The sequence below is a fragment of the Phocoena phocoena genome, chromosome 7 (genome assembly GCF_963924675.1).
Source record: "Phocoena phocoena chromosome 7, mPhoPho1.1, whole genome shotgun sequence".
NCBI classification, from domain to species: domain Eukaryota; kingdom Metazoa; phylum Chordata; class Mammalia; order Artiodactyla; family Phocoenidae; genus Phocoena; species Phocoena phocoena.
Genome location: NC_089225.1, coordinates 52,600,544 through 52,615,370, shown reverse-complemented (window position 1 = coordinate 52,615,370; position 14,827 = coordinate 52,600,544). Strand labels below are relative to the sequence as shown.

The window sequence follows — 14,827 nt, the reverse complement described above, 5'->3', positions numbered from 1 at the left end:
ACAGATATATATTTAACATGATGCAAGGACATGGAGAGAAAGAATTGTAGAGTATAAATGGGGAAGTTCCATAGCAAACTTCTGCCTTCACAGAGTTTACTGTCTATTTGGAAAATAAGACCAACAAGTGTGAATTTAACAGCAAACAGCATCTGAAAACATACATTGAGTTGTAATAAATTTTCTAGAAACTCTGACTGTAAATTGTATACGGATTTATTAGTGAATATGCTCAATAAGGACAAGAGTAAAGTAGAAAAGGTTTGGAGAAGCACAGTCAGTTCTGCTGTTAGACAGCATATGCATTTCTTTTTTTTTTTTTTTTAAATTTTTTGGCCCTGCTGCGTGGCATGTGGGATCTTAGTTCCCCAACCAGGGATCGAACCCACGCCCCCTGCACTGGAAGTGCAAGTCTTAACCACTGGACCGCCAGGGAAGTCCCCCAACATATGCATTTCTATAAATCATTGTGCCATGAAAAACTACAATAAAAACCACATGGCTTATAGGAAAAATGGGGTTAGGGGCACAAAACTCAAAAACTTCATCAGTGACACATTAAAAAAAAAAGATAGGAAACTAATGAAAATAGCAACAGAGGGCTTCCCTGGTGGCGCAGTGGTTGAGAGTCCGCCTGCCGATGCAGGGGACACGGGTTCATGCCCCGGTCCGGGAAGATCCCACATGCCATGGAGCGGCTGGGCCTGTGAGCCATGGCCGCTGGGCCTGCGCGTCTGGAGTCTGTGCTCCGCAACGGGAGAAGCCACCACAACAGTGAGAAATCCGTGTACCGCAAAAAAAAAAAAAGAAATAGCAACAGAGCCTTCACACATGTCAAATAGTTAAGAAATACATAAATATGACAATTAAATACAGCACTTTGAGAAAATCATGGGTTTGCTCGTGGAAGTGAATGTCAGTAGGGCTATAGCTTGTGAGTTACTGTAAAGTTAGTGCAAGGGGGGGTAATATGAAATTAGATGGAAAGTTTTAGTACAAACTGTACTTAGGCGTGGCTCATAACACAAGTGATGAACTGAGGTAGCTTAGTAGATGTGTGAGGTGTGTGTATGTGTAAATTTTTTTTGGGGGGGCCGTGTTGTACAGCTTGCAGGATCTCAGTTCCCCAACCACGGAATGAACCTGGGCCATGGGGCAGTGAAAGTGCCAAATCCTAACACCAGGCCACCAGGGAACTCCCCTGGGTATGTGTAATTTTTGTGTATTCCTGTAAAGCTGTTCAACTGCGTATGGTTTTCTGCACTCAGTATTTCTTGTAGACAAGAGCATGCATAGGCAAAGGTGAAACTGATGTTATGTTCAAACTGTCTTCTAATGTATCAACTGAATGGAATAAATGCATGCTTTCAAAACAAGCAGTATAGCAGAACTGACTATGTTAGGATTTGAAATAGGGGCAGGAGAAAGTAGTGTGGAGTAGTATCTGTAGAATGCTTACAATGTGCTAGTAAGCACTGAACAAACTCGTTTTTAGGTGTAATTTAAGGATGAGTAGATTCTGGACATAAAAGGGAAGATTTTTTTACAACACTTTAAAAATATGAAGAAAGGAATGGAGAAATTGTGAAGATGGAATAGATTCATCTCTTCCTATCCTCCTGCTAAGTGTAAGTAGAAATCCTAGACATAATACAAAAAGAAACAAACATAAGAAGACTCTGAAAGGTAGAAAGAAGGCAGAGTGGCCAGGGATCTCTGGATTTGAAGGTGACATGGTGGTTTTCAATCTGTCTCCCATATACCTTAGACATCACGCTGAAGAAGCCTGCAACTCAGAAATGCCAATGGACACAGGTTTGTAAAAGCCCCAAGAAAGGCCTGCTCTCTCCAGACAGAGAAATAGAAAAAAGATGGTTTAGCAGGACAAAAAATTTGTCACCAATACCTGCTTTACCGTAAGCAAATACTAAGGGGGAAAATTAAAAAAAAAAAAGTTCACCAACTCCCTCTTGGCTCTATCAGCAGAGACAAAGTAGAGAATTTGGATTTCCAGTACCCTCCCCTTCAAGCAGTGTTCCCCTTCCCTTGCCAGAGTGATGTCAGTAGAGACAAAGTGGGAAGCCTGGGCTTCACCTCCCCTCACTGCACCAGCAGGTGGCACAGATTTCAGAGAAGGAAGCTAGAGAAAAAGATTCTTTAAATTTATAGATGAAGTCCTGGGGAGGAGACCCCCAAGTTAAACTGACCACAACTAATATGGCAAAAGGTTTGAGAATTAAACTACAGTGTTGAATAGCATCCAGTTTTTCAGTAGCATACAAATGAAACCAGAATAGTACTGCAAGGGCTCTGGAAATTGAATTATCATTGAAACCACAATCTACAAAAGGAGGCCAGGACCTACATGCTAAACCTATATAAGGTGACTGCCTGCTAAAAATAGAAAACATAAACAGAATCCAGAGTTTCATAACATACAATACCCTAAATTTCCAGGACAAAATTTTTTAAAAAATCACTAATAATTTCAAGAACCATTTTCAAGGAAAATCACAACTTAAGTAAGAAAAAACAATCAAAAGACGCCAACACCCAGAAGACTCACATGTTGGAATTAACAAGGATTTTTAAAAATCCATCTTAAAAATGCTTCCACAAGCAATTATTAATGTTCTTTAAACAAATGAAAAAAGTTTAAAAATCTCAGGAGAAAAGAAGATATAAAGTATCAAAAGGAATTTTAGAACTGAAAAATACAATGATACAATAACTGAAATAAAATGTGCTCAATATCAGAGTGGGGATGACAGGGAAACTGTTAGCGAACCAGAGACAGACCAATAGAAATTACCCAACCAGAACATCAGAGAAAGTTAAAAAAACAAACAAAAAATGAACAGAGCCTTGGAGACCTGTAGAACAGTAAACAAAAGATCTAACATTTATGTTATCGGAATCCCAGGAGAAAAATTTGAAATTAAAAAAAATTTTTAAATAATAATGGCAGAAAATTCCCTCATTACCTACAGGGAACAATGATTTGAACAACAGACTTCTCACTTGAAACCATAGAGGCCAGAAGGAAGCGGCCTAACACTTTTTTATGTGTTGAAAGAACTGCCAACCCAGAATTCTACATCTAGTGAAAATACCCATCATGAAAGAAAGGGAAATAACGACATTTTCAGAAAACTAAGATAGTTACCAGCAGACCTACCCTTAAAAAAATGGCCATTTTCTCCAAACAAAAGGAAATACAAGGAGGCTTGGAGTTGAGTAAAAATATGAGGCAAAGCAATTAACAATCAACTCATATAAAAACAAATATAAATGGCTCCTAAGGAGATGATAACATCAAAGACCTTAGAGAAATGCTTATTTAAACCAGCTTTAAAAACAGCAACAACCAACCCTGTAATTAGGCTGGCAAAGATTAAAGAGTTTGATATTATGTGGCTCTGCAAAGGGCATAGGGAAATTAACTTTCCTATATTCTAGTGGCAATGCCTACCAACATTACAAATGCATAACCCCTATAATCTGTTAATTCTATTTCTAGGAATTTATATTATCAACATTCACATACACATAGAATGGTATAGAAAATTTGAGAATGGGAACTGATGGGCAGAAACGGAAAAAAGACTTTTCACTGACTATCCTTTTATGCTTTCTAAATGTTGAACAAAATCAATGTATTAAATTTTAAAACTCCCAAGTCTGACAACAATTGTTGTCACCCTGTTCTCCAAAAAACCCTACTTCCTGCCTAACCACTTAAAATCTATTTCAAAGTATCATTTATAAGCATATAGCCATCCTTAAGATAAAAGAACAACACTTTTTAACTCTTGGGCCGCTTCTGGTCAGTTTATTTTAGATTATTTAGATTATGCAGTTTGCTTATCAATCACTATGTAAAAGAAATTCCCAACCCTGTTCACTGACCTTTGTTGGGAGGGGAGGTAGGATGTGGTGTAATACTACTGGGTACTGACTTTACTAGTATGTTGTTAAGGTGAAAAAACAAACTTCTAGAACATTTTGCTTGTAAAAACATATGGTAAGAAAATGCTGCTTTACTAGTTTTTTGAGAGGTATAAATTTTATACCAATGAATTTCACGTGAAACCTTTATATTGAAGGAAATTTCAAGGCCATCATCAAAATAAGGTTTGAAATAAAGAAGAGAACTATACCTCAAATGAACCTCTTTTCATTTCAAAAATACTGGGTCTCCCCTCTAAACAGATTCGAAGTTTAACATCCCACTATTCTCCTTTAAAAGTGCTATCACCATGGCTCTTAATTGCAGGATAAAGACACTGAAATGGGATCCTGTCACCATACAAATGAGTGTCTGATCTTTTCTACTGTCTCCTGAGTACAAGACTCACCAACTGCTTCCTCTATTGTGCTCTTCTTTCTGTACTGCCAGGTAATGTTTTCTACCACATATATACAAGATTTCTGCTCATATAACTATTTATTTATTGCCATGCTGCCATAACTCAGCACTTGTGTTTCTATGTACTCTGTAATATTATCATCAGCCCCAACTCATGCTGCATAGCAAAGGTGGACAGACCTCTCTTTAACAACTGCAGGAAACTCTGAAGAGACCAGCATGATCTGAGATCATGGTAACTCTTGTAAAGCCAGGAAGTACCTTAATCAGTGTAGTGGTCTGTGTTCTATCCTACACTCTGCCCCTTGATAGCCTCTACAGGGTTGCAGTTTTGATTAGCCTCCTGTGTCCTCCTCTGCATCTGTTGGAAGGATCTTCTCCTTGACTCTGAACCTTCTCAGGCACATTCAAACAGCCACAAAAAGTAGAATTTCCAATCTCACAACAGCAAAGGGAAGGCCCAGGATGATTGCCCAGACTCACCAAGACCACTTACAGGTGGGCCCAGACAGTCATATTTCTTCAGAAGTCTTTTTGTTTTCTTTCAGGAAGTTAGAAAAAGAAAAAAAAAAGATTCGGTATTTATTTTTAAAGTGGGGTGTGTATCTCTCAAACAAGGTTTTCAATATGATGATGATGATGATGAACACTGCTGTGTTACACAAGCTTTTTGACTATGTCCAATTTAAGATTGTAAGAAGGCCATCAAACTTATAAATTGGATGGAAGACACAGCTCTGCCACAAAAAAGAAATTTTATTGATGCATGACAAAATCCATTCTGACCAATGTTCTGAATGGTAATTGAAGGACTGTAGAGTAACAGGTGCCAAACTGTGTGACCTCAAACATAAAGATCTTTTCCTCTTTCTATAGTGTGATCCAGAACAGAGCAGGCATGGAAGGTACGACTCAAAACAAATCTGGCCTTTCGGTAACTCCCGTGCAGACAGTAACAAAGGGCCAAATCTTCCCCAACTGATGAAACTGATAAGGGCAAGATATACTTCCTTAGCATGAGTCTGAGGAACACACACTAGAACACTACATCAACTTTCAGCACAACTTCCTGGCCACAATGGCATGGGCAAAATTAGCATTTATTGCTTCAAGTGAAAATATATTATAAAAACATAATAATATACAGAGAGTGACATTCATTCACCTTCTCATCCTTTCAGCAAATATTCAAACACTGACCATTTAGTACCAAAAGAATCTTTATACCATATTTATTTGAGTCTATGATAACATTTATGGTTTAAGATGTAAGCTTTTTAATTATCTCTTCTAAATATGTAAACCACACAGCATCCTTAACTTTTATAAGCAGAGAATAGATCCTAACACAAGATCCTTGAAGACTATAAAACACAAGAAAAAAGCCAAAAAACAGTTAATTACAGAATAAAAGATGAATACTTTCTAGATGATGTGGAAAGAAATAATATCTTAAACCAAAATATTCCAATTGTACTGACAACACTTTGAAGAATTAAATAGCAGAAGATTCAGGGTCTAAAATATGCAAAGATTTAGATTGCTTTTTAGTTTCTATTTTTTCAAAAAAAGGTAAGATACTCAACGACACTTCATTCTTAATGAATCATCATGAACACAAGGCATACATTATAACTGCTGTTTGTAAATAAGGATAGATAGCCAGACTCTTGAACACAAGAAGTTAAACAGTCCCAGTATGAGCTGCAGCAATATTCCTGTGATGGTTTACAAGGTATATATTTGACATAAAAGAGAAGAAAGTGAAATCATTAGAATCAAAGTGGAATGCAGAGAAAGAAAATTAAAAATAAGCCTTCTCCAGGGAATTCCCTGGATGTCCAGTGGTTAGGACTCGGCACTTTCACTGCTGTGGGTCCTGGTTCAATCTCTGATTGGGGAACTAAAGAAAAGCAAAATAAAATGTGCATATTACAGAGCACATCAGTATACCTAAAATTTGAGAACAGAATGTTCTACTTAGGGCAATTCTGAAAGGAATATTAAAGACTTAATGAGTTAGCAACATGTAACAGAAAAAGCTCTAGATCTGGAGCCAGCAAACTTGGGCTTGAGGTCTAGTTAGTTCCCTGATGTGGTAAATACTAATCTCCTTGACTGTATCTGTAAAATGAGGAAAATAATATTGATATTATACAGTTCTTGTGAGGATCAGAAAAGATTACAGAGACTCTCTTGCTAACCATGAATAACTAAGTACTGAGATTATTTATTATTCCCTGGATGATTAATAGAAAGATTAGGTCAATTCAATATTTTATTGCTTTCTACACAGATTTGAAGGTAATCTCACCCCATTACTTTTAGAGTGTCAGGCTCAATATCTGTAATAAACAATAGCAGTTACATATTTCTTATATAATACAAAGACTTAAAATACTTAAAAGACCAAGTTCTACCATTTCAGATAATATATCAAACTACCAGTCGTGTTAACTTCAAGTGTTCTTGTCTAAGTAAAAGAAGTTTCTCAAACATGCCAGATGCTTCTGAATCTAAGCAGTGCATGAAGGGGAAATAATTTATTCCCGTGAAGTTTATTAGTCTATGTTAATCTCTTCAACTGTCATCCTCCCCACACCGTCTCTTTCCCTAGAAGAATATTTATTTACCATGCTATTTAGACAACTACACTTTTTTTTTTTTTTTTTTGCAGTACGCGGGCGTCTCACTGTTGTGGCCTCTCCCGTTGCGGAGCACAGGCTCCGGACGCGCAGGCTCAATGGCCATGGCTCGTGGGCCCAGCCGCTCCGCGGCATGCAGGATCTTCCCGGACCGGGGCATGAACCCGTGTCCCCTGCATCTGCAGGCGTACTCTCAACCACTGCGCCACCAGGCAAGCCCTAGACAACTATACTTTTTAAAAAGCCCAAAACATAAAGTGGAAGCAGATGGATGAATTACTGCAAATAATTCAAGGAAAGTTAAGCAGTTCCATGATAAATAAACAAAGTATGAAGTAAGATAAAACACATTTGAAAAACACAAAAATACATTTAAAAACACAAAAACTTCATATTTATATTCACTTTAGCGTAAAGATCGTGTCAACTAATTACAGTGTGTTTGTTTTGTGTGCGTAAGAGTTATCAGAAATATATACTTGCTTTTAGGGACTTCCCTGGTGTCACAGTGCTTAAGAATCTGCCTGCCAATGCAGGAGACACGGGTTCGAGCCCTGGTCTGGGAAGATCCCACATGCCGTAGAGCAACTAAGCCTGTGCACCACAACTACTAAGCCTGCGCTCTAGAGCCTGCGAGCCACTACTGAAGCCCGTGCGCCTAGAGCCCGTTCCGCAACAAGAGGAGCCACCGCAATGAGAGGCCCGTGCAACCCAACGAAGAGTAGGCCCCCTGCTAGCTGCAACTAGAGAAAGCCCACGCAGCAACGAAGATGCAACACAGCCAAATAAATAAATAAACAAACAAACAGATTTTAAGAAAGAGAAATATATACTTGTTTTTACCTTTAGATTTGGGAATTAGCTCTCCACAACTGAGTATCCGCACCTCAGCAAATGGTTTGCTAGCTGCATCTGTTTTCTGGTTTTCTATCTCTCTCACAACTTCTTGACCAGAAATCACTTGCCCAAAAACAACATGATGCCTAAAGAGTCAAGTAAAGATGACTAAATAAAAGCTTCTTATTTTAATATTAATTTAAAGTAGGTTGTAAAATAAATTAAAATAATCTTTACCCATCTAAATGAGGAGTTGGTTTTGTTGTTCTTTTGGAAGTCATCAGATAGAAGAATAAAAACAAAGTCAGAGAAAAACAAAGTTAGCATCTCTAAAAAGGAAAAGAAAATAACTGCATTGGAAACAAAGTAGCAAAGAAATCATATATATGCTATCTTAACATAATAGAATCTTATTTACCTTAACCTTAAATAGAATCAAATGCAAGATGCTTTCGACAATGCATTTTCAAAAACTTGTTCTGAAATACCTATACACTGTTGAAAACTTACATGAAATTAAAGTTCACATTTTGGTGTTACTTCTATCCATCCATGTTCTTGCATGTAACTGGGTTCTTATTGAATATCCACGGTTGTACAGTATTCTACTGTCTGGGCATATCATAATTTATCAAACCATTTCACCAGTTTATGGGTTTAACAACAGTGTTTTTCAATCTTAACATTTTCAACAGTTAAAGCCCAGGTCATATTCTGATGTCCTCATACATGTTCTGTTGGACCCGAACAGAAATGGTCCATGTAGTGCTTATAAATTAGCTGCCAAGACTTAAAAATTTGGATACTTCTATATAAAAATCCAGATTCCAGACCTTTTTGAAAACATGGAAGGACATGGCACCTGGCATGTGGCAATAATTGGTCAGGCTGAGTATCCCTGCCTTCTCTAATACAGAGATTAATCATTAAGTTTCTTGTCCCAGCAGCCTTTACTCCCTAATATTACTTGCCTAAGACCTATGCGTATTTGAGTGTTATCCCTAACATAAAGTAAACTTCACACTGAAGAAAGATATCTGCATTAAAGTTTGGACAAAACCTAAAATTAGCAAAAAGTAATTTTTAAAAGTCCTTCTTTTCTCCACATCAACCTTAAAGCTTTGTAGCTAAGAAAGCTGCTATCTGAGTAGCTATGAAGACACACTGGTACAACAGACTGAATATGGGCATTGTACAAGATTTGTCATTTTAAAAATCTTATCAAAAAAGGCATTAGAAATTTGGAAGAAGGAACACAATTTAAGCTAACTTTTGATTAAAACACACACTAAAAAAAATTCTAACACATACATGTATTTTTAAAAGTTCACCGTATTTTAAAAACTAATAACCTGTTATTGTTTTCTCACTGTAACAGCTATGATCACCTGAACTTGCTAAAACCACCTAGAAATGTAAAAACTTAGGTATACACTATATATGTATTTGTGTTACATTTAGTGTATATAATTTGCATCAAGATACAGTCAATCCTCACTTTACAGACTACGTATTTGTCCACTGGTTTGCTCACTAGAATTCATTTGTAACCCCTAAACCAATACTTGCATTGCTTTCATGGTCACTCTCAGATTGGTGAAAAAATGTTGATAAGAATGGAAAAACTAGAACTCTTTGTATAATGCTGGTGGGAATGTGAAATGATGTAGCCACTGTGGAAAACAGTTTGGTGGTCCCTCAAAGAGCTAACCATAGAACTACCATATGATCCAGAAATTCTATTCCTAGGTATCTATCCAAAAGAACTGAAAACAGGGAAACAAATATATATGACAATGTTCACTGCAGCATTATTCGCAATAGCCAAAAAGTGAAAACAACCCAAATGCCCACTAACAAATGAATATGGATAAACAAAATGTGGTATGTATATATAATGGAATGATATTCAATCATAAAAAGGAATGAAGTTCTCATACATGCTATAAAACATGGATGAACCTTGAAAACATGCTAAGTGAAATAAGTTAGACACAAAAGGACAAATATTGTATGATTCCACTTACATATATAGAATAGGCAAATTCATAGAGACAGAAAGTAGAATAATGGTTACCAGGGGCTGAGGGAAAGGGAAAATGGCTACTCTCTGGAATGATGAAATAGTTTTGGAAATAGTGGTGGTAGCTGCAGAGCACTGTGAATATAATTAATACCAGTGGGGTATGCAGTTAACAAATGGTTAAAATGGCAAATTTTATATTATATAATTAATATAAAACAATAAAATAAAACATTTAAAAAAAGATTAAAAACTGAAGTTGTTTTCTTTAAAAAAAAACAGAACACAGAAGTAGTAAAGAATAGTTATCTAGAAGTGGAAAGAGGTCAGGAGAAACCAACAATTGGAAGAGTCTGAGAATATACATGAAGGGTTATTTGAATTTAACATATGGGTTTTGGTAAGCACAGAAGGGATTTTATTTTAAAAAGTGAAAATAAATGATAACACTCACTGTTGCTGAGGATCTGGTGAAACTGGCACTTACATACTGTTGCTCTAGAGTAAACTACACACTTCCTTTTGGAAGTCAATGTAGCAATATATATGGATAGTCTTAAAAATATGTAAACATTTCACTAAGTAAAATTTAGCAACTTACATAAAAGAATTAAAAAATACATCAAACAATAGATACAACAACGTTCACTGTAGCAGTTTGAAAACAAGAAGCAAACCAAATGTTCAAAACTAAGATTAAATAAATAAAACCACAGTACATTCAAACAATGGATTAACATGTTAATTCATATTTAGTGATGTACAAAGAAATTTATATTACATCCAAAAGTTGATTACAGACTATATGCAACTATCTACCTGTATTTTTATTGCATGTAAAGATGCTCTGGGGATAGGATTGTTTTTCTTCTTTTAATCTGTGTGTTCTAATTTTCCTACAACAAATGTGATACAAGTTGTTTTCATTTAAAAATCAGAAACACCTGTATATAGGCAATTGGCTGAATAAACTGCAGTATATACACACAACAGACTACTATACATCTGTGGGGAAAAAAAATGAGAAAGATCTCTATGAACTGATATGCAGTGATTTCTAGGTTATATCATTAAGTGAAAAGAAAAAAACATATACAGTATGCTATCTATTGTGTAAGAAAAAAGGGAAAATAAGAAAAAAATATATATCTGTGCTTATGCTTGTAAAAAGATATACAGAAAAATAAACCAGAAACTAATGAGGTTGGTTACTAATATGGATAGGTGGTGGAAAAAAAAAAGGTAAAAAAATGGGGGAATGGGAATGGAATGAAGAGTTAGGTGGGAGTGATACTTCAGAAGTATTCTCTTTGCTTTGACTCTTGGAATCATGTTAATGTTTTAAAAGCTTAAAAAAAAAAGGCAAGAAATAAATCAACGTGAGAGGGAGAACAAATGAAATATAATCGGAAATGAATTTAACATATTTTGAGTCACAAAACCACACAAAATTTACACTAAAAAGTACTAATCCAAGTCATTTTTAAACATAATTTAACTACATACCCTCACTGTAAAATCAAAAATTGCTATAAATAAATAGTGAACTCTAGTTAGTAGGTTACTCTTCACAGTGGTATAGGATGGCAATTTTTAAATATAGGATTCAACAAATGAGTAGAAATTTTGAACACACTCGGAGGGAGATTTCTCACTGTTGAAGAAGGGAGTTACAAATGTGGAACAGAAAACACAAGAATAATCCACATGATGCTGACAGATTAAGTTCTTCTGAGACCAGAAGAGTTTACAGTTATTGAAGAGGAGAGCAAATCTTTACCCATGGGACGTGATAAAAAGTATGAATTGCTGACAAGAGCCCTGGTAACAATTTTTTTGTAGTCAGAATTGGAAAACATTAGCACTATTGACTTTGGGTGACAAATAAATTTAGTGAGTAGGCAAATTCACAAATACAGAATCTTTGAATAATGAGGAACAACTGTATTTTACTCTTTATAATTAAGTAATTTACGAAGAGATACTCAATGCAAACATCCTGTTCCTTGTTAAACTTACCCTATAAATTTACCATCCATAGGTAATTCTTTCCTGAATCAATGTTACTGAGATGACTGCAAAACAGGGACATTTCTAACTCTATAATTCCTTTTACATTTATTAGTTGCATTCTACTAAGGAACAGTTTTTCTTTCTCCCTTGTTATTTATTCATTTATTATTTATATCTGAATGGACTCCTGGATTTCCATTTTATTTGATAATATCATTATTTATTTTCAAGATAATCAATGCTCAACTTGTCCTAATTTGGCCAGGCGGAATGCCACCCCTTCAAGCTGGCTCCTGAGTCCTCTTGACAAAAGTCTTCATCTTTTGAAAACTTTAGCAGTACAATTCAACTCCCCTTTCAACAATTCTTTGTTCTTCCTCCTTCAAAAATTCTCTCCCTCATACGTCCCTCTCCTATTTATTAGTGATCAGTGGCAGGCACACAGAGAAACGACACACCAAAAAAGTGATATTTTAAATCATCAGATCATAAATTCTTACATGAAGAACTGTGAGCCGTTTGTATCCTTCCCTCTGTTGGCCATTGACAAGAGAAATTCTTTGTTGTGTTTAACAGCAAAACTCTCATCTATAGAGAAGCAAAGTTTTCAGTTATAGGTGTAACTCCCCCCAAAATTCATTTTCATTCTTCTTCATATCTTGTGTTCATATCATGTGCTCTTTAGTGTCAGACAAAATTCAGATAAAAGGTTAAAAGAAGAGAAATCCAATATTAACCAATTTCCTCCATCTTTTCAGATTAAAATATTTCTGATTTTCAATCCCTTGCTATAAAATCCAAATACTTTATCAACCCCCTTTCAATATTATTCTTAGCACAGAGAGGCACTCATTAAACTTAATATCTGCCATGGTAGAAAGAGCAGATTGCCTTCGAATCTTGGATTAGAATTGGAAAAAAGCAGGTGGAAAGTGAAACAAAATTTCACTGACTCCGAAAAGTGAAAGACGGGAAATATGAAATTAATTCCACAATCACATGTTTATAGTCTTCCAAATGATCTTCACATTAATAAAAAATTCCAGACAGAAAACTTAAATTTGGGAAAAACATTACAGCCAAATTCAGAATATTGAAGATTAAAAAAAAATCTTCATAGAAAAATGGATGCACAAAAATGTTGATATTGTCACTAAGAAATATAGCTGAATCTCTTTTAATAAAGATTAAGATCAAGCTATGGAAGTTCCTATTCTAGCACTATAATTCTAAAAGTTTATTACAGATCACTGAAACCCTTCAAGTAATATAATGTACGAATGTACTAATCACAAAAAAATCCTACCTTTATAAAAAGTCTATCACATAACATTTTTCACAAGAAAATTAACTTCGTTTAGTTGAAGGTAGTTGGATATTAGTATATCAATAATCTTATTGATTCAAGAAAGAAAATTCAATGAATACTAGAAAACATTAAAAACAATTTAAACATAAACATTTTTACCTTCAAAAAATCCTCCATAAATGGATTCCCCTCCTCGTCCATTTCCTAAGAATGAAAAAACATGGGACTCTTAGAACTGATAAGTCAGTAATCTCCTCGAAGGTCCTACCTAAACACAATGCTTCTTACAAAGTAGGTACTTGAATGACTTTGAATCAAGAATACTCAAACGTTCACAGCAAATTATAAGACCTTAACTTAAAAGTCAATACTGACAAGATCCCAAATTACTTTCTCTCCTCTATGATACAACAGTATGAGTGTAACAAAGTTTATTAAGATCTGTAGAAGAAAGAATGTTCAGATCCTAATGATTATGTAGGTCTTTTAACAGAAATTACTAGTAGCTTCTCAAAGTGTCTTTAAAAACACAGTTTCAATGTTTTTACAATAATAGAGGTAAAAACCATACTGTAGTAAAGGATTACTGGCTGTGACAAAATCAAACATGAACAATGATAGGCTACTAAGAGATGAATAGTGTTTTGTTTTTAATCCAGAAGCAAATTTCTGAAATTAATTCATGTATCAAACATGAAATTTTTTCCTATGTGTTTCCTCCGTTTTATCTATTTCTATGAGTACTTCTAATTTTTTTTTTTTTGGCCACGCCAGACAGCTTGCAGGATCTCAGTTCCCCAACCAGGGATTGAACCCAGGCCCTCGGCATTGAAAGCTCCGTGTCCCAACCACTGGACCACCAGGGAATTCCCAGTACTTCTAATTGTTTGACCAAAGATTAAGTGGGCTGAGAAGAAAACTGGCCTAGTACTTCTAGAGACTTGTCTAACTTTGAGATCCATGTATTTAACAAAGAATATAAATATATGATTTTCTTTGTGGGAATCAAAGTCTTACCTTCACTGAAGTCACCACCTTGAACCATAAAATCTTTGACAACTCTGTGAAAGAGACAACTTTTATAATGTAATGGCTTCTGAGTTGATTTCCCTGTCCCCTTTTCACCTACAAGGAAGAAAAATTAGTAGGCTGTTAAGTAGAAATTAAGGAAGTAGTATTAAAGCAAAATTCATGATGAAATCACAAGAAAAAAACTTTTCACTACTTCTTTAATTTTGTATCTATATGAGATTATGGATGTTCACTAAACTTTCTGTGATAATCACTTTATGATGCAAATAAATCAAATCATTATGCTGTACACCTTAAACTTATACAGCAGTATATGTCAATTACATCAATAAAACTAGAAGAAAAATTTAAATAAAATAAATAAAACATTTAAAAGTTAAAAAAAAATTAATGATGAAAGCTTTTGCCCAGTAAAATACACCTCTCTTGACCTATACATACTTCTTTAAATTACAGAATTTTAACTTCCCTCAGGAATTTTTTAAAAATTCATTTAAAAAGCACCCATGCTTTTCTACTGAGTGTAGAAATCAATCTCAGATACAATCCCATTACAATTAATATGTATAAGAATTACTTTCATGTCTAGTAAATGTTGC

At 35.1% G+C, this 14,827-nt stretch overlaps 1 protein-coding gene across 1 annotated transcript in view; it reads right to left on the bottom strand.

The window, feature by feature from the left end:
- The window catches only part of PPIG (peptidylprolyl isomerase G), a 41,237-nt gene that overhangs the window by 16,665 nt on the left and 9,745 nt on the right, over nucleotides 1–14,827 (bottom strand). The window contains exons 5-9 of the mRNA XM_065880486.1: nucleotides 14,214–14,321; nucleotides 13,356–13,400; nucleotides 12,388–12,475; nucleotides 8,089–8,118; nucleotides 7,858–7,997 (exon numbers count right to left, since the gene is read on the bottom strand). Of these exons, the coding sequence (XP_065736558.1) occupies nucleotides 7,858–7,997; nucleotides 8,089–8,118; nucleotides 12,388–12,475; nucleotides 13,356–13,400; nucleotides 14,214–14,321 (411 nt within the window). The remainder of the gene's footprint in view (nucleotides 1–7,857; nucleotides 7,998–8,088; nucleotides 8,119–12,387; nucleotides 12,476–13,355; nucleotides 13,401–14,213; nucleotides 14,322–14,827) is intronic.